The sequence below is a fragment of the Lutra lutra genome, chromosome 7 (assembly GCF_902655055.1).
Source record: "Lutra lutra chromosome 7, mLutLut1.2, whole genome shotgun sequence".
NCBI lineage: Eukaryota > Metazoa > Chordata > Mammalia > Carnivora > Mustelidae > Lutra > Lutra lutra.
This window is the reverse complement of record NC_062284.1, coordinates 146201038-146225714: the sequence shown is the minus strand read 5'-3', so window position 1 is coordinate 146225714 and position 24677 is coordinate 146201038. Positions and strand designations below refer to the sequence as shown.

The following is a 24677-nucleotide window of genomic DNA, read 5'->3' as shown; positions in this document are numbered from 1 at the left end:
CGGCCCGGCCCGCGCCCCGCACCCCGCGCCCCGCGCCTCCTCCGCGGCCCAGCGGCCTCCGCCGGCCGCTTCCCCCGCGCGCCCGGGCCGGCCATGGCGCTCAACCACTTCCTCTTCGCGCAGTGCGTCTGCTACTTCCTGGCCTTCCTCTTCAGCTTCGTGGTGGTGGTGCCGCTGTCCGAGAACGGCCACGACTTCCGCGGCCGCTGCCTGCTCTTCGCCGAGGGCATGTGGCTGAGCGCCAACCTGACGGTGCAGGAGCGCGAGCGCTTCACGGTGCAGGAGTGGGGCCCGCCGGCCGCCTGCCGCTTCAGCCTGCTCGCCGGCCTCCTCTCGCTGCTGCTCGCCGCCGCGCACGCCTGGCGCACGCTCTTCTTCCTCTGCAAGGGACACGAGGGGTAAGTGGGGGCCCGGCGGCCGCCCTGCCCGGTCAGACGCAGCCCGCGGGCCGGGCGCCGCGCCCCTTCCGAGCCCAGAGCGGCGGGGGTGCTCGGACGCCCCAGAAAATCAACCCTGGGCGCTCACGGCCTCCGTGCAAACTGCCCTTTGTCTGCGCGGAACCCGGGGACCATGGGGGGCCCCCCCGCGCTTCGTACAAGGCCAGTACTTTCCCCTTTAAACGTGCATCACCCCCCCCCCCCCCCATTTTGGGCATTAACCAGTCCGGCCCTGGGAGGCAAATGTTTCATTGTCATCTCTGAGGGACCCTGGGCCCTCCCTGGCTTGCGGTCTCAGCGCAGGCCTCGGGCTGTGGACAGCTCCCCCCGGGCCTGCAGCTCCTCCAGGTGCAGGGGAGGGATCAGGCCAGGCAGCCCGCTGACGAAGCAAACTGGGGAGTCGTCTCCTCATCCCCACACCCTTCCTCGGGGTAAGAAGGATGACGGTGCGATGAAGGCCAGAGGGCACATCTCTAGGCCCACAGGCTTGCTTGGGGACGCAACAGGGAGCAGCGTGACCGGGAGGCCTTCCCGCCTCCTGGTCTCCATGTTCTTCCTCACCTTTCCCCACCCTGGCACCATGTTGTGAGGGAGGGATGTGGGCCCCTCAGCCCATAGCCTCCCTTGTGCCTCCACCGCTGAGACCTCCTGGGGACCCAGCCACACCCAGCCTTGCCCCTCGTGGACCTCACATCTGCAGAGGAAACCCAGACTCCCAAACCCTGCCCCACCCTGGCCCCATCCAGCCCTCGTTGGCAGTTCTTGGGGACACGAGAGACAAGCTACGGCTCTGAGGGTCTCAGTGGGTCAGACGGTCAGGTGGGCACTGTTGAGGGCTCTCCGCTTGGCTTGGGCACGGACAGAGGGGCTGGAGAGGAGTCACAAGAGTGGTGGGTGAAGAGGCCTGGACCAGCCCAGCGTGGGGGCCAAGACACCCAGAGGGGCAAAGTCCGGCAACCCACATGTGTGAGTTTCGGGGCAGCTCTCACAGCGCACCACCAACAATTTATTCTGCTGCAGCCCTGGAGGCCAGAGGCCGGGGGTCAAGGTGCTGGCAGGGTGGGCTCCCTCAGGAGGGAGAATCCTTTCTAAGCTCGCTTCTGGTGGCTGCCTGCAACCCTGAACCTTCCCTGGCTTGGGCTTTGTGTGTCCGATCACAGTCTCTGTCTTCCCGGGGCCTCTCCTCTCTCCGTTTCTTCCCGTCTTCTTATAAAGACGCCCACCGTTGGACTTAAAGCCCAGCCTAAATCCAGGACGACCTCATCCTGAGATCATTAGCTGAATGGCACCTGCAAAGACCCCACCCCCAGTTAAGGTCACACACACTGGTACTGGAGTACCGGACACATGTTGTTAGGGTCACAGTTCAGCACGCTACACGAAGGTTCTGGTTTGAGGGTCTGCAGGAAGCCACTTGTCAGCCTAGGGGGCCTCCAGGTGCTGTGGGGCTGGGGCTCAGCCTATGGTGAGCCTGGGCCAGTCAGGGGACCACCCTGGCCTGCCACAGGCCTCCTTCTTCCACAACGGTGGCTGGTGTCCCCAGGAGGCGTTTGAGGTGCCATCTGCCTGCACGTTGTCACGCCTGGGTGTTACCCTAGTCAGTGTCTCTGTGCAGATCGGGGCGGGGAAGCGACTTCGATATGAGACAGGGTCTGAGGAAGAGGACGGACAGCAGTAGGAGAGAGTAGCTGGGGTCCCTTCCATCTGGGAAGCTGAGAGCAGTGGGCACAGCCCGTGCGGGGGCTGTGCTTGGGCCATCAGCTGATGCCCACCCCCCCCCCTTGTCCCTGTAAGACCAGTGGCCTCAAGAGACCCCATTTTACAACTGTGAGATGAGAGGAGAGAGACCACCATTACCTTGCTCTCCAGCTTTGAGGCCTGATTTGTGGGAAATGACCAGGACTCCCTTTCTTGAAGGCTCTGGGCCCTTAGCTTTCCCCACCCTGCTCACAGTCTCTGGGGGTCCCTTTGGGCTCCAAGAATCTTGCACCACTGAGACACAGAGGCCGGGCCCTACCTTCCAGGCCCCCACCAGCTAGACCCTGAGCTCCTGGAGGCCAGCTGTCTTACAGGGACAAGGGGCATGTGGCAGCCAGCCAACCATGCTCTCTGTCGAGGTGCCGACCCTTCATCCCGGTTTTCTGGCAAGACTGAGCCAGAGCTCCCCTGGACATCCAGGGCTGGCTCTCCATCTGGGGGGGCCCTGGGCTGGATGAGCCCAAGGCAGGCGTGCATCCCATTTCTCTCTGCTTAGGGCTGAGCTTGCGAGTCACAAATTAGTGTTTGTTGAATGAAGACAGAAACATGCCTGCGTGTGAGGTTGGCTGCCCCTCGGCCCACCCTCCCCGGGCCCCCCACTCCTCCCCAGCATGGAGGTCTGCACGTCCACAGTCTGGCTGAGGGGTCAACTCTGCAGGCTGCCTATGTCGGCAAGTCCTGGGCCCCCAGAAAGGTTGGGCCTGCCTCCTGTAGCCACAGGCAAGATGGGAACCCAGAGAAGCCAATCCCAGCTCAGCTGCTGGGCAGGCCTCCTAAAGCAGGCAGACAAGTGTTGGGTCAGTGGGGACTTGGGACGGACAGGAGGCTCAGAAGGGCCATTAGAGTGAGCTCGTGGGATGTCAAGGGCCTTCAGGTGTCTAGCCCATCAGGGACCTCAGTGCCGCTGTCCAGCTCGTAGTCCTAGAGGGCCCTACCCACTAATTCTCCTGAGTCCGGCTGCAGAGACCAGCCAGGAGCCCCACCGAGAGCGAGGGTAGAACCCTACACATTGGTCTGTGGGGCGGGCTCACAGCTGGGACCCCAGAGCCTGGGTCAGACCTTGTCCCTGGCGCCAGCTCCCTCCTCACATAGGGTGTGTCCCTGGGCAAATGGGGACCCAGACAGCTTGTGTCCAGGAGCGGACAGGGTGAGAGGAACGGGTGCATGACTCAGTGGCACCCGTGGCTTCCCGGGGTGCTTCCGGCTGGGGGTGCATGGGCGACCTGAGGGTGGGCCGCAGGCCTGGCGGTCTGGGGCAGCTTTGTCCAAGTGTGCTGAGCTCTCGAGGTGTGCAGGCGGCAGCAGTCTGTGGTTGACGGCTGGGAGCACACCGGGTCAAAACCAGCCATCTGCTGGCCCACACATGTCCCCCAGCCCACAAATGCTCCCAGGGCTTCCCGGGATCCGGTCACCATGGAGACAGCACATCCAGGCCGGCACCCTGAGAGGCAGTGAGAAAGATGAAGTTAACCCAGGACGTGCCGGCCCTCCTGGTGGTTTGGCTGCTGCTCTGTGGGTCCTTGGGGAGCGGGGAGCTGGGTCACATTGTGAAATCTGTGGGGCCGGGCCCAGGTAGGCTCTGGACACACCCAGTTCTTCAAAGCTCTGGGAAGCCCAGGCAGGCTCCATGGAAACAGACCAGAAATGGACATGGCAGGAGGCTCTTGGGGAGATGACTGCAGCCCCCCTTCCCTGTCTCATGGGATGGGGATGCCATGTTCCTGTCATCGGAGAACCCCAAGTCTTACCTGTGTAATAGGGATGTGGCTGAAATCTGTGGACAGTCTGGGTTTCTGGCTCTGGGAGACTGTGTTGGAACTCCGCTGAGGGGGGTGGTGGGCAGGTCTCCGATGGGAGTGGGGGTGTGTGTCTCAGGTTGTGCTGGGGGCTCCCGGAGGGGTGTTCTGGCCACACAGGGAACAGCGAGCTGCTGGTGTGCCTCTCTAGAATTCGGCACAGAACGGGGGGCCTGCTTCCCCTTCCCATGACAGGGAGCAGGATTTGAGGTCAGGTGGTGGCCTGGCCAGCATGTCCTCCGCACCCTGGCCATTCTTCTTCCGGCTAGGAGGGCCTCCTGGGGGCAGCGGCTTCTCATCCAGGATGCTGGGCACCTGCTGGGCAGGGCACCTGGTGGGATGGCAGAAGGCTGTTGGCAGGTGGAGGGCACCTAGGAAACTGATGTCTGGGGGTCTGGCCTTCTGTACTGAGGACAGGCAGCTTCTTTGCTCCCCCTGGGACCACCGTGTTCTCCTCGGCTGGAGTGGCAGGCCATCCAAAGTCAGGGTGTAGGTTCTGAGGAACCTCTGCTTTCCTTAGAGCATTAGCTCTGGGAGTGGATTCCCTGAGCCCTGCCTGGGCCCACACTGACCGCAGGGGACATGGCTGGCCCCCAGCCACCATCTCTAGGGATCTGGCTGCTGACCATGCCCCCACGCTTCCATCCCCTGTGGCTACGGCCCGGCCCCATGCACGCAGCTCCGGGCAGCAGGTCAGAGTTCTGGTGATGGCTGGAGCCCGTCTGGGGAGGGAGCACATGCTTTGGAGCAACACCCTGCGGTTGTCACTCTCTATCCCTTGCCCACAGAAGCTCCCTCAGTTTCCACAGTGACCGGGTGGGGGCTCTGGCTACCCGATTTACAGAGGGAGAAATTGAGGCCCGGAGAGTAACTTGCTGAAGGTCATGCAATTGGCCTTAGGTGGGCCAGATTTGACACTCTGCTCTGCCTGGTGACAAGCTGGGACTTGGGGTGGGCCATCATGTACCCCTCTTTATGATCATAGGCCCTGACACCGTATTCAGAGCACCCAGGACCCACCAGATTGTGTCGTTCAGAGTTGGCCGTCAGGGTCCCTGCCAGAAACGGGTGGTTCACCCAAGCGTGGCTAGCCCGAGGGGGGCGGTTGGCAGAGACGAGAATGTGGGCCAGGCGTGGGCGCTGTAGTGGCCCAGTCACCCCCTCGGGCCATGGGGACCACGGAGGGGAGGGTTGGTGGCCGCCTGGAGGGGGCACTGACCTTTGGTAGAGGGACAGCCCACCGGGGACATCCCCTAGCAGCCCCCTGGTGATGAGCTCCCACCACCCCCGGTCCCCTGCCAGGTCCGCACTGGCTGAACTTGGCCAGGAGCCCAGGAGACGGATCACTGCTGTGGTCCCCTTGGGATGGCACCTCAGGCAGAGGATGGAAGAGCCCCTAGGGGGACCATGTCGGTGTGGCCCTGCCTCCTGTGCTCCCCCACACCCCCTCCCTGGTCACAGCTGGGCCTTTCAGGCTTCTGTCACACCTCAGGTCCAGGACGCCAGTGTGGATGACCATGTGGGCAGAGGGCCTCGGGGCCGCTGAGCAGGGGAGTGGCCTGGAGAGGGTGCTGGTCCTAATGGGCTGGGAGCGGGCACTCCTGGGTTTGGATCTTGGCTCTGCCTCTTCTGGAAGGCTGTGCTGGCAAGTGCTCCCACTCCAGGCCGTTGGGAGGCTGGGATGGGACTTTGTGGTGGGGGACAGCGAGGGAGAGGCAAGTGTCCCCTGGTGGCCCTGCATGGCCCCCTTGCCCCAGCCGGGCCCAGCCCCCTGCTGTCTCCTGGCACTGGCGCACGGTGACCTTCCTCTCCTGTCCTTTGCTGAAGCTCCTTCCTCTACGCCTTCCTGAACCTCATGGTCAGTGCGTCTGTGGTCTTCCTTGTCTTCATCGCCAGCACCATCGTGAGTGTGGGCTTCAGCATGTGGTGTGACGCCATCACGGAGAAGGGCACTGTGCCCCACAGGTGGGCCTGAGCCCTGCCCCTCCCTGCTGCCCCCAGTGATGTCCTGGGGCATGAATCCTATTCTGAGCACGAGGTTTTGCTCAACCTGCCTGGGGCTCCCACCTGTGCACACCTGGCCAGCACCTTCCCTGGACCTGTCCCCTTGATGTGGGTGCCCTCTTCACATGAGAGTAAAGCCCCTACACCCCCGGGGGTGGGTCCAGGCTGGGGCACAGGGCCCAGTGTGCTCAGGTTCCTGGAGACCAGATAGGACCACACAGCCAGGCCCCGCAGATCCCACCCTGTGCCACCTTCGGAGGTGGGCTACGGAGAACCGAGCTGGCTTTCTCCTGGGGGTTTGGAAGAGACAGCCTTAGGGCTGGGGAGGAGTGAGAGCAGAAGCTTTTGGTTGGAAGGGGTCAGGGATGAGGTCTTTGGGGTCGGGATAGCTGCCTCATCGTTTAGGGGTGCTGCATGCTGCTCCCTGTGCCTGATGTCCAGCGTCACCTGCCACCCCATGTCTCGCTGTTTCAGCTGTGAGGAGCTCCAGGACATCAATCTGGAGCTGAGCGTGGACAACTCTGCCTTCTACGACCAGTTCGCCATCGCCCAGGTAGGTGGGGCTGTCCTGGTGGGAGGGGCTGCCAGGCAGGCCGGGAGGCATGCATTGTTGGGGAGGGGGTCCGTTCACTGTTGAGCGTCACTGCGTGCACCGCCTGCCTCCCAATGCCCTCCTCCAGGGGAGGCTGAGGATGGCACCAGGCTGAGGAGACATAGCCGAGTGAGTGGTATTCCTGGATTTCCAGGGCTGAGGGGGGGGCTCTTGCAGCTGGAGGTGGAGAGGGGTGAGGCATGGGGGATCCTGGGAGGAGGGGACAGGTGAGCTAAGTGCAGAAGTGAGGTCCAGGGGCTGAGAGAGTGGGAAGGAAACTAGGCGTCCCATCCTGGGTCTGCAGTGCCAGGGCTGGGACCTTGGTTTCTGGTCCTGGTGCCAAGTGGGCGTGCTCGGACAAATGCTGGGGGCTCATGGCTATTCCCTGGCCAGGGGAAGCCGATGTGGTGTCCGAGGAAGGGTGTGGGGGGATCTAGCCTGTGAATTTGGAGGAGCCCATCCCTGATTGCTGTTGGGGGGACAGCCCTCTCCTGGCCCTGCCCTTGTGTGAGCTTCGTTCCCTGCCCTGCAGGTGCGTTTCAGGGGAGCCCTTTAGCAAGGATGCTGGCATGTCAGTATTTGCTAGTGGTCAGTAGGGGCTTTTTCTCAAAACTTGCATCTGTGTTCAGGCAGATGCTATTGGCGAGGGGTGCCCAGGGGTGCCCGGTGGGGCTGGCTCCTTCCAGCTCTGAGCAGCGCTTGCTGGCGCCCAGGTCCACTTCTGGACCCCAGGCCTGCGTCTCAGGGCTCACGCTGGCCAGGGGCTGCACTGAGGACCCTTCCCAAGGAGAGGCGCCCTCCAGGGGCTGGGCGTCCAGTGCGTCTGGAGGGTCTCTGCTGACGTGCGCAGAGACCGCCAGAGACACCCGCACAACAGCTCAGCGGCAAATGCTTTAGCCCTAATTTGCGCCAATTAGATTAGAAAGGCGAGAGCCGGGTCTGGTGACAGGTAACCCCCAGTGAGAGTCTGGTTGCTGTGGCTCGGGCCTGGTTCTGATGAAATGGTTTCTCCTTCTGCTGTTTGGGAACCACAGCTAAAGGTCGATTTGTTCCAGCAACTGGAGAAGGAGGCGTTACGGAGGGGCTCTCCGCGGAGCGGGGCGGGCCTGGCTGCCTGGGGGCCTGGGTGGCCAGAGTCCCCGGATGCGTTGTACCACCTGGGGTTCAGAGGGTGGGGGTGGGTGGGTGAGCGAGGAGGTGCCGCAACCCCTTGGGTCCCACCTTGCTCTGGGGCAGGTGGGGGGGGCACCGGCCGTGGTGGGTGGGTCTGGCTGGCCTCCTGACCCTGCCTCTGCCCTCCCTCTGTGTAGTTCGGCCTCTGGGCCTCGTGGCTGGCCTGGCTGGCCATCACCATCCTGGCGTTCCTGAAAGTCTACCACAACTACCGCCAGGAGGACCTGCTGGACAGCCTGGTGCACGAGAAGGAGCTGCTCCTGGCCAGGCCGACCCCCCGTGCCTCCTTTCAGGAGGAGAAGAGTGCCGTCATCTAGGGGTGGGCAGGGGAGCCAGCCCCCCGACGCCCCCCACCCCTGCCCGGGGCTCATGGCCCGACCCAGGGGAGCGGCTGGGGACTCTGCCCAGCCCCACCTACCCCTCGCCTTGCATGACTCCCCTCGGCACTGTGCAGCATGAGTGACTGCGCTCGCCCAAGCACCCCATTCCCAGCGCGAGTGTGCTTGTGTATGGGGGCGGGCGCCAGCCCTCAGACAGGGACACACAGAGGCCCTGGGGTGTCGTCTGGGCCCCACGCCCTGTCTCGGGGGCACTGGCCTGGCGAGCCTGGGCGGGGCGTGTCCACCCTCTCGGGCGCTTCTGGCCCTCTTGCAGGTCGCGCCTCAGCGGCACGGTGTATCCACCTCTTGCCCAGGTGTCATTCTGTGCCAACCCTGTGGCAGCAGCCAGTGTCCCCAGAGTGACCCCAACCCATGCTGACCACCCATCACTCTTTCTTGCTCCTGAGCTGTGTGTGGGACCTGGGAGCGGGGGGGCCAACGGCAGGAAGGAGCTCCCCGGCCGTGTGTTCCTGCTTCCAGCCCTGCGCTTTGCCCACCCTGCTGCAGGGCTGAGTTCCCTGTGCTCCTGCTCCGAGGCCCCGGTGGCCAGGCTGGTCTCAGGAACAAAAGCACAGGGGCAGTGGTGTTGCCCGCCATCCGGTGGTGGCTCTGTGGACGTCCTGGCAAGCAGCCATGGTGTCAGAGCGGGGAGCCTGCGCCTGGTGCCCCAGGACTGGCTGGGGGAGCCCTGTGTGGCCCTGCCTGGAGAGGCCCTGGACCCCCATGTTTGTCTCACAGTGTGGGGAGGTGGGGACATGGGCTGGGGGGCGCCCCACCTCCTGGGGACGGGGGGATGGAGCAGGTGCCACTGTGGGTGTCTGAAGGTGCATGTGAGTGCCGGTATGTTCACATGCATGTAAGTCTGTGTGGGGAAGGTGTGTGAGCTGGGGCATGTGTTGGCCGCACATGTGAGTGTGTTGTGTGTGAGCACAGATGCACCAGTCTGTGGGTGTGAGTGTGCATGGGAATACGAGTGTGTGTGAGTGTGTGAACGTGAGCGGGAATGTGTGCCTGCACAAGTGTGAGTATGAGCGTGTGCATGTGTGTGTACCAGAAGGCGTGTGCAGAGATCAGGGCGGGTGAGGACCAGCAGCTCTTCAGTACCTTCCCCCACTGGGACCACCCCCCCCGTGCCCTGGGCGCCCAGTGGATGGTCTGCCTTCCCATCCGATGGCGTCCAAAGCACCGAGACCCCTAGAGGACACGACTCCGTCCACACAGAGGCAGGAAGAGGAGTTGGGGGGACCTGGGACCCCAGAGCTCAGTGACCTCACTAATTGAGGGGTTGCTTGGCTATGGATCCCCTCCTCCCAGGGCTCCCCGGCTTCTGCACCTGCAAGCAACCCTCTGAGTCCTGTCCAGGACTGGGGCAACCCTTCCCCCGTGCTGACCCTCCTGCTGCTCCCCACACTCCCCGTGTCCGTGCCATGTGCTGCTGGAGGTTTGGTCTCCCAAATGGGGGGCTCAGGGTCTCCAGAGGCCGTGGGTCTGGGTCTGGGTGGAGGTGACTAGTGGGGCGGGCAGCCAGGCTCTGGGAAGGAGGAGCAGCGCCAGGCCGTGGGCTCCTGGAACCTGAGGGTCCACTGCAGGTTTGGGTCTCAGGCTGGCAGGGACGTGCGCCCACACTCACCTGTGTCACCTGCACAGCTGGATGGCCGTTGTCACGGACCTGTCTCAGGCCGGCGGAACCTGGCACCTCTAGATGTCCGTGTCTGGGGTCTTAGGGACAGCTGGGCCCTGGGAGCGGGTGGTGGGACCACGCTGTGTGCCCTGCAGGGGGCAGGGGTTGGGGGCCCTGGGGCAGGACAGGACAGGCAGGCCCCAGGCTTCCTGAGACAGGACCCCAGGATCGCGTCTGCGGTGGTGCCTTGCTTCTCCCAGCTGCTGTCGACGACTCGTCTTTGTTTTAATTCTACTTCTGACGAAACTGAAAGTCATGGTTCTTCCAGTTCAGTGTATCTATTTCTCAAAGTCGGAATAAACACAAGAGTTCCTGAGCCTCGCCCGTCCCCGCGCCACCCCCCCGCCGTCACCTCCTGGCTTCGGGACGCGCCCGCCGCTCACACGTAGAAACCTGCCGGCGCGCGTCCCTGTAGCTTCAGGAACTGACGGGGTTAGGGCCGGGCCTGCCTGTGGCCGGACCCTCATGCGTGCGCACATCCCGGGGGCTCTCCTCGCCGCGGCGCCCCAGGTGCAAGGGTGGCCGTCTCAGGGTCGTCTCCCCGGAGCCCCGGCTCACGCTGTGCGGACCCTCCAGAGACCCTCGGCTGAGAGCTCCACGGGTAGGGCTTCCCCAAGATGTGACCCAGACTAGACCGGGCTGAGCCCAAGGCCTGTGCCTGCCCCATGGGTTCGGGCACGTGACCCAACCTCTCCGAGCCTCAGTTTCCCTGCCTGGAATATGGGGCAATAACGTGCCTGTCCTCTTCAGGGGGTGGGGGTGAGAGGAAGTGGGGGGCCGGGGGGAGGGCTGGGCAGTGCCGGAGTTGGCGGCAATCACCCTGGTTACCCTAGAACCAGCAGGAGGGTTTGCGAGGGCTGGGGCTTGGGCCCCCCACTGCGGCCCTCTGGAGGTTACGGCTCCTGGAGACAGGCCCACTGGGCTCCCTGCTCTGGGCTCCCCAAACCCTGACCCTGGAAAACACCACCCCTGCCCTTGAGGCCCAGGAGGGAAGGCTCCCAGGTGCTCCCACCTCTGCTTTAGCCAAGGAAATCCGTCCCCATGTCCCTCCTTTGGATAAAGACCCCCAGACTGATAAAAGGGGTGGCAGTGTGTTTTAATAGAAATCCGTGTGTCCCTGCTTAGCCCGTGGGGCTGGACGCTCAGGGCCTAACCCCAGGAAGGGGCAGCACCGCACTGGCTGTCCTGTGGACCCCTGTCTGAAGGTGGCTGGGGGAGACGGCGTCTTCCTGGCAGTCCCTCCGGGTGTCTGGCCACGGGCCTCCCTGCTGTGTTCAGGCGTCCCCCTCCCTGCAGAGTCTGGAGGGGCCCCTGGAGCCTGTTGCGCCGTCTCCACACGGCCTCACAATGCCGCAGTGGCGCGCTGTGTGCACAGTCATGGGACACCGAGCCCCTGCAGCGGACACGCGGCGCAGCCCGGGGGCCCCACACAGGGGGTTGTGCTCTGATGGTGGTGGGTCCGGGTGGAGCTCACTCGCTCTCAGCCACCACCAGGCGGACAGCTGAGGAGGGGGGCAGCCTGTATGTCTCTCCAGAACACGAGGGGTTCCTGAGGCCTCGGGAACCCCGGGGAGCGGTCAGACTGGCTCAGAGGTTGGAGCCCCAACGGCACCAACAAGGGGAGACCCCAGGTCCCCGCCCTGTGTGTAGCGTCAGGAGGGAGGACACACCCAGCAGCCAGACCCACCTGTCTCCACGGGGTTTTGAGGTCCAGCCCCCGCAGTCCCCAAGCAGCAAAGGCCAGTGTCCCTCTGAGGGACCCCATGGGTACAGGGCCGGCGTCCCTATCGAGGGGTTCTGCGTGGCCACATCCTGGCCTGGCCCAAGGGTGCAGAGAGCTCCCACCGGGGTGAGGGAGGGCCTGGGGGGCTCTCGGGGGCCAAAGCATGTGTGGATTCTCTTTATAATAAAACTGCGTAGTGGAGCCCAACGTGGGCATCAAGAGGGACCGCCTGTCGGGGCTCCCCCCCCCCCACTCGGCCAGTCGCAGGCCTGGAGGGGAGCCCGCCCCCATCAGAGCTGCAGCAGGCCGCGCCAGCAGGAGAGGGCCGTGTGCTTCAGGTACAGGCTGAGCCCCAGGATCCGGGCCCACAGGTCGTCAAGGGCCAGCGCCACGGGCTTGGCTCGGCCACAGCACAGACCCAGCACCAGCATCAGCAGGATGCACATGGACAGCCGAAGGAGCAGGGAGCCGCCTCGGGGCTGCAGCCGGCTGGGCGCTGGGGTGGGGGGCGGAGGGGGACCCGATGAGCCCTTGCCCGCAGGCCTGGCCCCACAGTGAGGACCCTGCGGGGCTCCCTCCTCCCTGCAGGACTGGTGGGGAGGCTGCAGACAGAGCAAGTTTCACCCCAAGTGTGGGCTCCCTTGGCGTGGGTCCCTGGGGTGTCTCGCATGGTTCCCATGGGAAGTGGGACACCCCTATCCTTGCCTGGGGCCTCTGCCAGTGTTGGGTGGGTTCCGAAGAGCCTCCCGTCAGCTGTGCCCCAGTACCCTCCCTGGGGGAAAGGGTACGGGGGAGTGGCCACAGAGGGGCACAGTGTGTCAGGGTCCTGGCTAAGAGAGTGACCTTGCCAGGGTTGTGGGGGCCCTGCTGGAGGCCCCGGGGGTGTGCGAGGGTTCAGACTCACCCCTGGTGGTGGTGGTGGCCGTGGTGGTCTCCCTGCTGGCGATGTCTGGGAAGGAGAACTGAGGGTGGGCTCGGGCAGGGAGGGCCCCCGCCTGGGGGTGCACGCTGCCTCTGCCTGTCCAGTGTCCTCAGGAGCCCGCATCTCATGGCCACCCCGCAAAGCTCCCGGAGATGGGCCGAATCAGGTACAGCCACCCCATTTCATAGGTGGAAGGTCCACACAGCCCCATCCAGCTCCCCCACACATCACCCAGGGGTCCCCCCAGCCTCCCGGCTTTAGGCTCAGGCTGCCAGAACTCGGGGAGCCCGAGAGGCTAGGTGCTGCTCTCAGAGCCTGTGGGAGTGTGGAGTGTGGTGACCCCGTGGTGGCTCGGGGGGGCCTGCAGGGGTCCTGGGGTGGGACCGTAGGGGCTGGCACTGGGAGAGGGCCGGGGAGGACCCTCGTTCCTGTCCATCCCCCACAGTGCACTGGGGAGGCCCAGGCCAACCCCTGGACCACCTGGGCCCTGATTCCCCGCCCGCTGAGTCTCTGTCTGCAGGGCTGCTGGGAAGCTCCTTGGGGAGTGCAGAGCTGAGCTTGTGGGAGTGAGTGCTGGACCCGGGAGGGATGGGCACAGAGAGCAGGTGTGAGGAGTCCCATGAATGGCACGGGGCCCTTGGGAGAAAAGCTGAGACCTGGATGGGATGTTTAGGGTGGGCCATCCGGGGAGACACCAGCATGTGCCGTCCGTGAGTTTTACCCACCACTCGGCAGGTCTCAAGAAGCACCTTGCTTGGGGGCAGTGTCAGGTGGGATCTAGGATGCCCCCGTGATTCCGGGCCCTCTAGTGTCATCCTCCCCTTGCCTCTGCTCAGCAGAATAAGGCAAAGTGGAAGGGATTCTGCAGCTGAGGGGCAAACCCCAATCAGCTGACTTGGAGTCCATCTACAGGAGAGTATCTTGGGTGGGCCTGGCCTTATCAGGGAAGCTGTGTAAATAAGAGGGAGTGTCCGTCCGCTCCCGGTCTCGGAGGCGCAGCGCTGTGGGTTCTGTAGCTGCAAGGAAGCCAAGTCCGCAAACAGCTCTGTGAGCTTGGACCAGGGCCCTGGGCCTTTGCTGGGAGGCGGTCCCGACCCATACCTGGATGGCCACCTTGGGAGACCTGCGCAGAGGACCAGTGACACCAAGCCTAGACCCCTGACCCACGGGGTCACTGTGATAATAAACGTGGGCCACTCAAAGCTTCTGAGTCTGCAGTAACTTGTTCTGTGGTGGAGCCAGCTGATACAGGGGCCGGTCCCACCAGCAGGCCTGCGGCAGGGCCAAAGGGGCCAGGGGAGGAGAGGGCCGGTGGCGGGGAGGGGCTCTGGGGCTGGGAGAATCCGGGAGGTGGGCAGTGAAGGATGCAGGCATGGGAGGAGCTGCGGGGCAGCGGGAGGCGTCCCGGGCTGGCGGGAAGAGTGGGCGGGGCACTGCCCACTGCCCTCCCTGTACCGGCCCTCCACTGCGGCTCAGATTTGTTTTTTCCTGCCGGTTCCTGTTTTCCCGACCGTTACTCTGTGTCTAGCCTGAGCTGTGGGCCTGCGTTTTACTGGGGTTCTGTCTGTGGAGACAGGACAGGGGGCAGTGGTCCCTCCCGATGGTCCCCCGTGAGGTCCTGGGCCGTGTGGCTCCCCAGCCCCCGCCCCATGCCTGCTCGCCTGCCGCTCTTACAGTGGACGGCCGCCTCCGGGGGCTCCCGGAACCGCACCAGCCGTGAGGTCCTCTGTGGCTCGGCCCCGTGGCGGCGCTGTGGCCGGCTCCGCCTCAGGATGGAGGGGGGGCACTGCCTGTCGCCTTCCTGGGACAGGGGTGGGAGGCAGAGGGAAGCAGGCAGAAGTGAGCCCCTGGGGCTGGAGACAAGGTGCCCTGGCCAGGATCCCTGCTGCCACCACCAGGTTTGTGCAGAGGGACGCCCCGGGGCGGGGGGGGGACTTGCTGGGGGTGTGTGGAGACCCCATGGACGGGTCCACCTGCTGCCCCTGCCTGGTGGCCTGACCCAGGGGCTGGTACCAAGCCCGACAGGGCCTTAGTGATGCCAGTGATGATGACGGTAACTGTGAATGTGCACCAAGGGCCGTCTTCCTGCCCGAGTTGCTACACGAAACCTCGCTGAGTCCTGAAACGCTGGGCCCCAGGTCTCCTCTGTGCCCGGGCACCACAGGGGAGGCCGGGCCCTGAGCCAGGTCTGTCTGAGCTCAGTGCCTGGCTGTGTCACACAGCGGGCCTCTCACTCACCCGTGGCCACCCGAAGGGATCTGGGTGTGAGACCCAGGCTGGAGAGGGATAGAGCCTGGACACAGGTGCCTGCGCAGGGGCTGCCCTCCCACCCACGCTGAGTTTGGAATGTAGAGTTGCTAGACTGCTCTGAGCCTCAGTGTTCCCACCTATAAAATGGGGACCACAGACTGTTCTGAGCTAGGTACACTCATTTTGAATGGCTCCGGGCTGGGAGGTCCCAGCCACATAGAGCTTGCTGCTGGCCTTCTGGGGTACATGGGACCCACCTAATCCTGGGGTTGGGCCCAGCTCATGGCTGTCCCGTCCCCTCGGCTGGGACTCCTGTGCCTGTGGCCTGCCGCCAGCCTGGCCATGAGCAGAGAGGCTAGGTGGGGACTCAGGTCTGAAGTTGGTTCCCATTTTGCCCTGGCCTGGGCCTGTCCCAGCTGCACCCTCACAGGCCGTCCTGGTCCTCCTCTCTCCACCCTCCCCCACTTGCAGGCCCTCCTCCCTGAGCTGCAAGGTGACCTCGCTGGGGAAGCCTCTGGACTTGTTGCTGCCTTTCTCCAGAGCCTGCCATGGCTCCCACTTCCTCTGCCTCGCGGGCACTCTCTCCTGGCCCATCCTGCCTGCCCGGGCCGTGGCCTTGCTACTGACAAGTGTCCCCCACTAGGGGCCTCTAACCTCCTCTGTCAGGTGGAATCTTTAAAGAGCCACCAGCCCCCCCAAGTGATTTCCTCTCCTGGGAGTCCTGGGGCCAGGAGAGCTCAGGCAAGGACAGGGACCGTGCCTCCTGCCTCTGCTCCCCCTTCCCCAGCCCCAGCGGGAGCCCTGAGGGCTGACCCTGGTGCACTTGGCCTTGGGGTCCTGGGATCGGGGCTTGTCCAGGACCCAGCCTTACCCTCCCTGCCCTGGGCATTGGCCAGCCTGGAGCGGCCTCTTCATTCTTCCTGGTGTGATGTCGTGTCTCCGGCTGGGCGCTGGGGCTCAAGGCTTGAGCTGCGGGCTTCATTTACTGGAACATAGCCCCGAGAGAAGCAGAGACACTGTTACTGTCCGAGCGGCACTGGTCGGAGTAGACGGAGGGCCCGGCAGCAGGTGCGGCTCTCCTGCTGGTGCTCCCAGCACCGTCGCAGGCAGCGGGCGCCCCCCACCCCCATCAGCTCTGGTGGCCGCGCTGGGCTCCACGCGGCTGCCATCCGTGACTTACAACCAGCCGCTGGCCCGGGGCGCTCCGAACGTGTGCGTTGACCACGTCACGTGCAGTGTTTGGAGGCGTGTCGGGGACTCTGGGGTGGGAGGGAAGGGGTCCAGGGCCAGGCGTTGTTGGGGCTGCGTGGGGCTGGGAAGGCTGCCCCAGAGGGTCTCCTGCTCCGTGAGGGGCTGGAGCTGGTGGGGCCCCCGCAGACTCTCGTCTCTGTCTCTCTGTCCGTCTGTCCCTCCCCGGCCCAGGTCTAACTTCCTTACTAGCTGTAAGGAGGTGCCTCCCCAAGTCCACTGTGAGCCTGTGACGGCCTAGCATCGTCCTTCCCAGCTATGGCCCCCCTTGGGGGGATTCTCTTTCCCCTGGAAGGTTCCTGACTTCTGAGACCTGCCCCGCCCCTGCTGTGGGCACAGACCACGCCCGGAGCCGGTGCAGGTGAGGCCGGGCCCTGAGCACGAGTCCTTTGAGTCTTTCGAGGGTCCCGAGGTTTGGCCCCCCCTTCAGTGTACATGTGGGGAAATTGAGGCCACGTGGACACCAGGGGAGTCTCTGCCTCCCCCGGAGAAGGAGAGGAGTTGGGGCTGGCACAGGGCCCTGCTCCCCTTCATCCCCAGCCCAGGCTCCTCCCTGGCTCCCTGGTCTGGGTCCTCGGACGACAGCCCTGCCCCCTCTGCACATGGCGAACGGCGGGGTTTTGTGTGACGCGTCCCTGTCTTCTGCCGTCCAAGGACCCCACCCCGTGTCCAGGGCTGAGAGCGGGGCTGAAGCGGAGGGTCCCACACGGTCTCCGCACAGGCCGTCAGGGTCCCCCAAGGGGCGGGTAGCCTCAAGGGGGTACGGGCCCCGTGCAGCCTTCCCTGGGGAGACGGCGGGGTACTGTATGCCTCCCCTGGCAGCATTGGCGCCGCAGCCGTGCAGAGCCTGGTGACGGTGACGGTGGCGGTGACGGTGACGGTGGCGGTGACAGTGGCGGTGATGGTGGCCCTCACCAGGCAGCTTCAGTTACTCTAAAGCGAGCGTTTTTCTCCTCCTCAGCGTCAGGTTTTTATCGCAAATGGAGTCAGGAAAGGAGCCTGGAGCCCAGGGAGGGGACACGGCCGGGAGGGCGGCCTCCCAAGAACGTGTGCCGGTCCCTCAGGTGAGGAGACAGGCCTGGAGAGGCCCCGGAGAGCCCCCGCTCGGAGCCCTGCAGCGCCCGGCCCCTGCCTGGTCCCAGGGACGGCGTTGCGTGTGCACGTGTGTGCACGGGTGCACGTGTGCATGTGAGCGCGAGGGTGTGAGCACAGCCGTGTGCGTGCGTGTGAGTGTGAATGTGCACGTGTGTGCGGGCGTGTGGCTGTGAGCATGGCGCCATGGCACATGTGAGCATGTCTGTGTGTGCTTGTGTGACTGGGTGAGTGTGCGTGTGTCCATGTGCCTGCGTGCACACACACGGTGCCATCTGTACATGTGAGCATGCGTGTGCTCGTGCACGTGGAGCGCCTCTGCGTGTGTACGGCGAGGGCGTGTGATCACACAAGCATGTGGGTGCGTGCGTGCGTGTGCACGAGTGTGTCTGAGTGTGAACAGGCCCGTGCGCACGCGTGTGTGTGGTGTGTCCGTGGGTGTCTCTGCGGCTCCGGTGCAGGACGCCGGTGGGTCCCACCTGCTTCATCACAGGCCCTGTGTGACCTGCCTGACCTTGGAAGGCCCCTAACTCTCTGCCTCAGTCTACTCAGCCGAAAATAGGGATCACAAGCGCGACCTCGTCCGCGGGCTTGGGGAGGGCGGGCACCGCTGTGTGTCAGGGGCTCAGGGTGAGCCTGGGACAGTGACTCGGGGAGAGTGGCTTTGCTCGGGCACAGAGCCTGGGGCCCCTCTGCCTGTGTGAGGACGGGAGCCCCGGGCCTTCTCCAGCCCAGTGCCTTTGCCTGGGTCGTCGTCTGCTGTTGGCTGGTCTCTCCCTGCCTCCCGCTGCCCACCATCCATGCCCCCCTGCCTAGCCCTGTGTCTGCCGTCAGTCTGGCTCGGGCTCCGGGTTCCCCTTGAATGTCATTTCCTCCGAGATAGGTGAAGGCCTTTGCCGACTCCCAGGACTGGCTTGAGTCCTGGGCTCTGTCTTCCTGTGGCTCAGTGACCTTTCTCAACAGCATGACTGGCCGGGGCCACCGTCTCCCCATGCACCAAACAGGAGGAGGGAGGAATACTCTTGGCTCTGCCTCCCGGCTCCCCCACCACCCCCCTCCAGCCGCTGGCAGGGCCCCCTCCCCAGGCTGGACTGCCGAGGGCAGGGCCCTGCATGGGAGCGGGGAGGCCTCAGAGCCTGTGACAGTGGACAGTGCGTAACAGGAGTGCCCTCCACGCTCAGGCCGCTCGTGACTGATGGGTGATAAAGGGCGGAAAATAGCTCAGGCCTGGAGCCCGCGGAGTGTCACCACCGCCTTCCCACTACAGAGGACACACCCCGAGGGCGAAGCTTCTCGGTCAATAGCCTCTCACCTCTGCTGAGGGCACATTCTCACCCCCTGGGAGTAGGGACCTCGGTCGCTGTCTGCCCCCCATTGTCTCTAGGTGGGGGCCTGCCTGGCTGGGCCTGCCGGTCAGAGAGGGGCCAAGGGTGCCTGAGGCGCAGGGCCTGCCCCAGGCCAGGGCCAGGGGAGCCGTGGGGGGAGGCTTAGGCTCTCCTGGAGCCTAAGGTCTGGCCAAGGCCATGCGTCCACAAAAGCCCTGACTGTCTACGGGGTTTGGCCCACCAAGGCTTATCCTCTGTAGCCCAGCACGGCAGCCGAGGCCCACTGCTCCTGGAGCCCCAGCTCTGCACACAGCTCCCACCAGCTCCTGCCCAGCTCACCGCCTCCAGCTGCACCGAGCCCCAGGGCTGGCCCACCTGTCCTGCCATCGCTCTGTGATGCTGCCTGGGAGGCTTCTCACCGGCTCCCGGGCCAGGCTGACCACGTCCCTGTGCCCTGCTCACCCCATGCCACCGGCCACCCACTGCCTGCTGGTACGTCTCTATGCTCGCCAGGGGTCCCTCGGACACCCCACATAGTGCAGGCCTGCGCGGGGAGTGGGCCTTCCCCCGCTGTGACCATGGGGCGGGCAGCCAGTTCGGAGCCCACACCGGCTCCTGTTGCCCCTTCACGGTGCCTGTTTGCCCGCAGGAGCCCGGCTCAGGGGCTGGAAGAGCTTCCCGGAGGTCCCGGAGCCCTGGGGAGACCGAGGGTCTCCTCCTGAGCCGGCAGGTCTGGAGCCGGAACGAGGGGAGCCACAGCCTGCGCCTGTCCAGCACACCTGTCCCGGTGAGTCCTCCCCCAGGGGCCGCGGGGCTGGTGCAGGTAGGAGAACCACGTCAGGACCTCATCCCGCAGAGGCTGGAGCTGTGAGCCCCACGGCTCACAGACCACATACGTGTGCAGCCTCCCCCCAAGCCCCGTGTGCACACACACTCACATTGCTGCCCCCCATTTGCACACACACACAAGCACACACGCACGGGCCCCGGCCCGGTCCACCCGGGCTCCTGCAGGGGCTGCCCCCGGGGTGATCTCACCCACCTGCCTGGCCCCCAGTCCGATGGCGATCGCATCCTTGAGCAGAGTGGGAACCGGAGCTGTTGTGGCTCCCGGGCCAGCTGAGAAGTTTCCATTACAGCCGTGGGGCAGTGGCCTCTGGACAGTCTGGCCCTGGAGGAAGCCGTCCCCATGGGGCCTGGTGACCTTGCGTGGTGTTTGCCCTCCCTCCCCCTCACCTGAGCAGCTTGTCTGAATGAAAGCTGGGGGGCTGCTGAGGTCCCAGGATACACACTTCACCTTCTTCCAGCTGGAGAAGGGGACAGGAGGCCGTGGGCAGTCCCTCGCTGGCCTCCCCTCAGGAGAATGGGGGGCAGAGTGAGGGCCAGTGGGCAGGGGTCCCCAGGAAGGGCCGGCTGCCCCCAGCCCACTCATAGCCCAGGACAGGCTGGCTGCTCCCCAGATAACACACATTTCTGACCTCAGCAAGAGGAGAACCCCGGGGCGCGTCCCTGGCTGACTGCTTGCTCCCTGGGCTTGCCCTGACGCACCTGCCTGGGCCGGGGTGTGGGGACCAGGCGCTGTCCTGGCAGGCTCCACAGATGCTCCCCAATGTCTCTGGACATGGGGCAACAGTGGGTCAGGGGCGCGGCTGTCTGCTGCGTGCGGGGGTGCCCTGGAGTGGGAGATCCTGACCTTGAGAGCCCCAGGCAGAAGGGGGCAGGTAGACTCCGGCCATAGGGAGACCTGGGGGGTCACTCACCCCGAGTTCCGGGCCCCCGTGTAGACTGGAGGTCTACGCCACTGTCCAGCACACCATGGAGATGGAGGAGATGTGCCGACCTTCCCGGAGGGGACTGTACACAGTAGGCGCCCAGCGAACAGTGTGTTCTGAGTCAGGGGTGACCCACATGCACAGGGGCCAGAACGGAGGTTCCAGCTGGTCGGGTCAGCTCACAAAAGGGCCAGTTCCCTGGGATAACTGAGTGCTGTGGTCTGGGCTAAGTGCCCGGAGTGACTCCCTTCCCTGCACGACCGGGCTGTGGCCGCATAGACCTGCCCTCAGCAGGACCCCAGGGCCTCTGAGGAGGGCTCGCTGGTGTCCGTGCCCAGCCCTGCTGTCCCAACAAGAATCCTGGCTGCTGGCCACTTCCGAAGGGACCGCGCTCTGCTCATGGCCGGGGAGAGCCGTAGAGACGGGCGCCCCGGCTTTGTGGTGGGAACCGCCCAAGCCACCCCCCGCAGCGGCCGGGCCTCGGGCAGGAGCACGGATGAGGGGCTGGCAGGGCCCTCCCTTGGGTCTGGCTGGGCCGCTGGGGAAGGGCTCAGAGTGCTGGGAACCAGGGTGTCTCTGCGAGCACCCATCACTCCCACTTTTCAGACAAGACATGAGGTTCAGAGGGGCCTGGGTCTTCTGGGGTCACTGACCACCCTGGTTTGCTTGGGAATGTGCTCGTTTTAGCACTGAAAGCCCAAGTCCTGGGTGAACGGGATGGACGGCCCCCCTCAGTCTTTGTCCTAGGGCCACGCAGAGTTCCCTGCCTGTCTGCCTGTCCTCCTGTCCACCTGTCTGCCTGTCCACCTGCCTGCCTGTCCTCCTGTCTGCCTGTCCATCTGCCTGCCTATCTGCCGGCCCGCCCATCCTCCTGTCCTCTTGCCCACCTGCCCACCTGCTTGCCTGTCCATCTGCCCGTCTGTCCACCTGCCTGTCTGCCTGTCTCCCTGTCCACCTGTCCGCCTGTCTCCCTGTCTGCCTGTCTCCTGTCTCCTGCCTCCTGTCTTCCGCCTGGGCCAGGTTCTCTGCCGGCGTCTCTGGCTGCGAGTCTCCACTCCGGCAGCTTCATTCCCAAATGGGAAGTGAGCTTCCCCCTATCGCCCTGAGCTGGGCCCTCACCTGGCTTCCTCCGGGGTCCGAGAAGCCAGGCTCTGCGGCGTCCTCCAGCGAGAGTGGTTCAGGGTGCTGCTGGCCCGCTCTCGGGCCCCCCGGAGAGGCAGCCCCGGGCCCGTGCAGCCTCCTGCTGCTCTGGTCTGGAGCTGCCGCTGGCCGGCCCGTGGGGCAAGTCTGTGGCCGGCAGGCGTCCCCGCCCCAGGCCCCTCGGCAGGGCGGCAGAACTTGGCCAACTGGCAAACGCTGAGCTATAATTACCTCTCCCCTTTGGCAGAAATAGCAGTGACCCCGCAGATCGGCCGCTGGCCTCGTGTGGGAGGGGAGCTGCCAGTTTCCCAGGCCCCGAACACAGACAAGATAAGGGGTCAGTGCCCTGTCCCTGCCCTCCCGGCTTCCGGTTCCAGAGCTTTGCAGCCCTTGGAAAGCTCATGGATCAGAATCAGAGGCAGAGCCGGGATGGGGAAGGCAGGGAGGTGAGGGGGGCTGTCGGAGGGGAGGGGAGCACAGAGTCCGGCCCCTGCTTGACCCCGCCCCTGAGAGGAAACCACCTGCTTCCCACCCATGCACCCTCCCCGTCCTGCTCTGGACACGAGGTCACGAGGTGCCATGTGGGGGTGCGCCCTGCGTGTCTCCGTACTGGGTCTGCGGACTGTCGGTGTCGGGGTCAGATGGCAGACGTGAGGCTCCCTGCGCTTGGCTCTGCCTCCCGGGGCGGAAGCCACGGAGGACTGGGTGGAGGGTGGTCAGCACAGTGTGTTCCCAAAAAGCCCTTCCCATCTTCATGTGTAAGGGGACACGGTGTGGTGTCCCTGTTCTAGGGACACAGCCAAGGAGGGCTGGGGACATCGGGGGTCCTGCCGGCAGTTTGCCTTCCTGAGGTTCTGGGACCAGACAATCCCCCCGCCCTCCGACGCTGCCGTGCCTGGCTGGGTGACGGCTTGCTGCCCCCGGGGCCCATGGGGCCTGACGTCATTGCCGCTCGCCCTGTGGGGGTTTATCGGCACACCCAAGGCCTGGCCACGCAAGACCGGCCCCCAGCTCTGCTCCCAGCCTGCTAATACTTCCCGGCCTCGTCTGATCAGACTCACACGCGTCTCCATCAATTGGGTTTCATACCCGCTGGTGTCTGCAGGGCGAGATAAGCCTGGCCCCGGGAGGCCTCAGAGAGTCTTTGGTCCCGTGTCCCCGGAGAGGTGCTGTGGAGGGCCAGGGGCGCGGGTGTGCTCCCAGCTCCGTTGCTGTCCGGCGAGGGGACCCCAGGCAGCACGCCTCGACTGTCCCGTCAGCAGGAAGTGACCCCTGGCACCCCACCAGTCCTCTGTCTGCGGGTCTCCACTGGACCCTTGCCCTGTGCCAGGCCCTGGGCACACAGCTGTGACCTCGCTTGGCTTTGGGTTCTTGGAAGGCAGGAGACATCCCAGTCCCTACGTTGTCCCAAGAGCTGTGAAGCCCAGAAGGGAAAAGTGTTCTCCAGAGAAGGAGACAGACACACACATGTGGGGATGGGAGTCGCTCTAAGGGACCGGTCACCCAGTGCAGGCTGTGAGGCCACGACTGGCGGGCGGCGAGCGGCAGACCCAGCAGAGCCTGCCGTGGGCTCCACTCGGAGCCCCCAGGCGAAGCAGTCCCGTGTCTCAGCGGGACGGCACGGGGAGCGGATTCTCTCTCTGCCCAAGGTCCTGTGTGCCCCCCAACTGATCAGACGAGGCCCATCTACACCAGGCTGGCATCTGCTCTGTTCGGTTCACAGACTCCAGCACCCGTCTCATCTGGAAACACTGGAGTCACGTTCCACCGAACCCTTGGGCGCCCGCGGCCCAGCCACGTGGACGGGGAAAGAGAGCCGCTGCAGGGCTGATTGCCAACGTGAGGTTGGGGAGGGCCCGGGGGCTCTGTAATGGGGCCGCCCCAGCGAGTCAGCCTGGCCTGGGAGCATCACGGTGACCTCCAGGTTGTCAAGTGCATGGCCACAGTTCCTTTGTACCTGTGGCCCAGCAGTGGGCCTGACCACCCAGCCACCCCGGGACCGGAGTCCTGCTGGAGGAAGGAACCCTGTGGTGTGTCGGGGAGGGCAGACAAGGGCCCGATGTGGCCTCTCCCTCACCATGGCTTGGCTCCAGGGCCAGGTCCCATGTGGGCAGGCCGCTCCGCCAGGCTTGAGGGGAGACTGGCCGGAAGGGACTTGCCCACTTCCCCCATGCGGTCCCATGTGTCCTTGGTCACAGGGCTGTGTCCCCCGCGGAGCGTAAATAAGGTTCTGTTGTTTCTTAATGCTCGAATTACCCCGTCTGTGGTACGTTATTGTGGCACGTTATTGTGGCAGCAGTAACAAACAACCCTGCTGCCTCAGTGGTGACACCAAGACCGTGGGGCAGGAGGAGCGACACTGGGGGCCAAGGACGGGGGCCCAGAGCCTCCAGTGCGAGCACCGGGCCTGTGGGGTCCTGGGCCCCCAACCCTCCAGTGTGAGCATGGGGCCTGGGTCCTGTGGCCCCAGCGGAGTGTGGGGAGAAGCAAGAGGGCTCTCACCACCACTGAGGGCCAGAGGGATGAGGAGAGGGAAGTCCCTCCCGGACTTGACCAGAGCCCTTTGGTGGACTGGAGAGTGAACCCTGTGGGTGTGGGGGTTTGGGAGGGAAGAAAGGAGGGTAAGAGGGGAGGGAGAGAAGGGGCTTTACATTGGAGGGGCTGATGCAATGCTCTGGGTGAGACCCCGTGTGGGAGCTCAGGCTGGCGTCCACAGGCCACCCCTCACTGGACCTGGTGGGGTGGGGACGGTGGGATTTTCTACCGGGTAGAGCTGTCCAGGAGGAACAGCTGAATGGGAGGTGGTGAGTCTGCCACAACTGGAGGCAAGCAAAGGAGGAGTCCTGCCTTTGGGGTCTTGCCAAGGCTCTGCGTGGCTCCAGGATAATACTGGGGGGGGGGGACGCAGGGGGAGAGGGGAGCCGGCAATGTGGAGCCTGTCCTGTCCGGCCTGTGTGTCCACCAGGGTGGTCTTGGCCCGCTGCTGCTGGGATGGATGCTTCTCTGCAGATTCAGGCAGAGGGACCTGCCCGAGGTCACAGGCCAGCTGGGCCCGGTCAGTGCCCGTCACTCTGGAGCCCACAACTTGTCGTTCTCTGACAGAAGCACGCGCCATCAGGCCGCTCGCTCGCCCGGCCCCCCGCCACCCCGCCAGAGCCCTCATTCAGAAGCGGGGCTGCCTGGGTGGTGTCCCCCACCCTGAGCCTGGCGGGGCCCTGGGTCACCGCGTTCCGTTGGCCCACGCCAGTCAGAACCGCAGGACGCGGGGCCCTGTCATCTGTCTCCGACAGCTGCGGTAATGGGAACCACTGGGCCCCATTGTGCGCTAACAAAAGCAGCCCCTTTTCCCATCTCCTAAATTATTCATGACCTCCAAGAGGCTGT

The 24677-nt window shown here is 64.9% G+C and overlaps 2 protein-coding genes across 3 annotated transcripts in view; one reads left to right on the top strand and one right to left on the bottom strand.

Annotated features, from left to right (window-relative positions):
* The window catches only part of TMEM179 (transmembrane protein 179), a 33474-nt gene extending 24073 nt beyond the window's left edge, over positions 1-9401 (top strand). The window contains exons 3-6 of one of the 2 annotated variants that reach the window (XM_047738456.1): positions 124-398; positions 5819-5956; positions 6470-6548; positions 7898-9401. In XM_047738456.1, the coding sequence (XP_047594412.1) occupies positions 229-398; positions 5819-5956; positions 6470-6548; positions 7898-8077 (567 nt within the window). In that variant the 5' untranslated portion in view covers positions 124-228 and the 3' untranslated portion in view covers positions 8078-9401. Of the gene's footprint in view, positions 1-21; positions 399-5818; positions 5957-6469; positions 6549-7897 lie in introns of those variants that run through there. The other variant, XM_047738455.1, reaches the window with a different exon arrangement.
* Positions 9402-10210: 809 nt separating this feature from the next.
* Positions 10211-21519, bottom strand: C7H14orf180 (chromosome 7 C14orf180 homolog). The gene is made up of 5 exons (XM_047738458.1): positions 21273-21519; positions 15588-15714; positions 14141-14267; positions 12449-12493; positions 10211-12040 (listed from the first exon to the last, which is right to left on the bottom strand). The coding sequence occupies exons 2-5, from the start codon at positions 15696-15698 to the stop codon at positions 11835-11837; spliced, it is 489 nt and encodes a 162-aa protein (XP_047594414.1). The 5' UTR covers positions 15699-15714; positions 21273-21519; the 3' UTR covers positions 10211-11834.
* Between the last annotated feature and the right edge of the window lie 3158 nt (positions 21520-24677).

Bases quoted from the DNA above. Each gene is read 5' to 3' on its own strand.
- C7H14orf180 (XM_047738458.1), bottom strand. From the start codon at position 15,698: ATGAAGCCCGCAGCTCAAGCCTTGAGCCCCAGCGCCCAGCCGGAGACA. The intron at 14,268-15,587 runs GTAAGGCTGGGT...CCCCTGTCCCAG, and splicing joins CAATGCCCAGGGCAGGGAGG to GAAGGCGACAGGCAGTGCCC. The intron at 12,041-12,448 runs GTGAGTCTGAAC...CCCCCACCCCAG, and splicing joins GGCCACCACCACCACCAGGG to CGCCCAGCCGGCTGCAGCCC.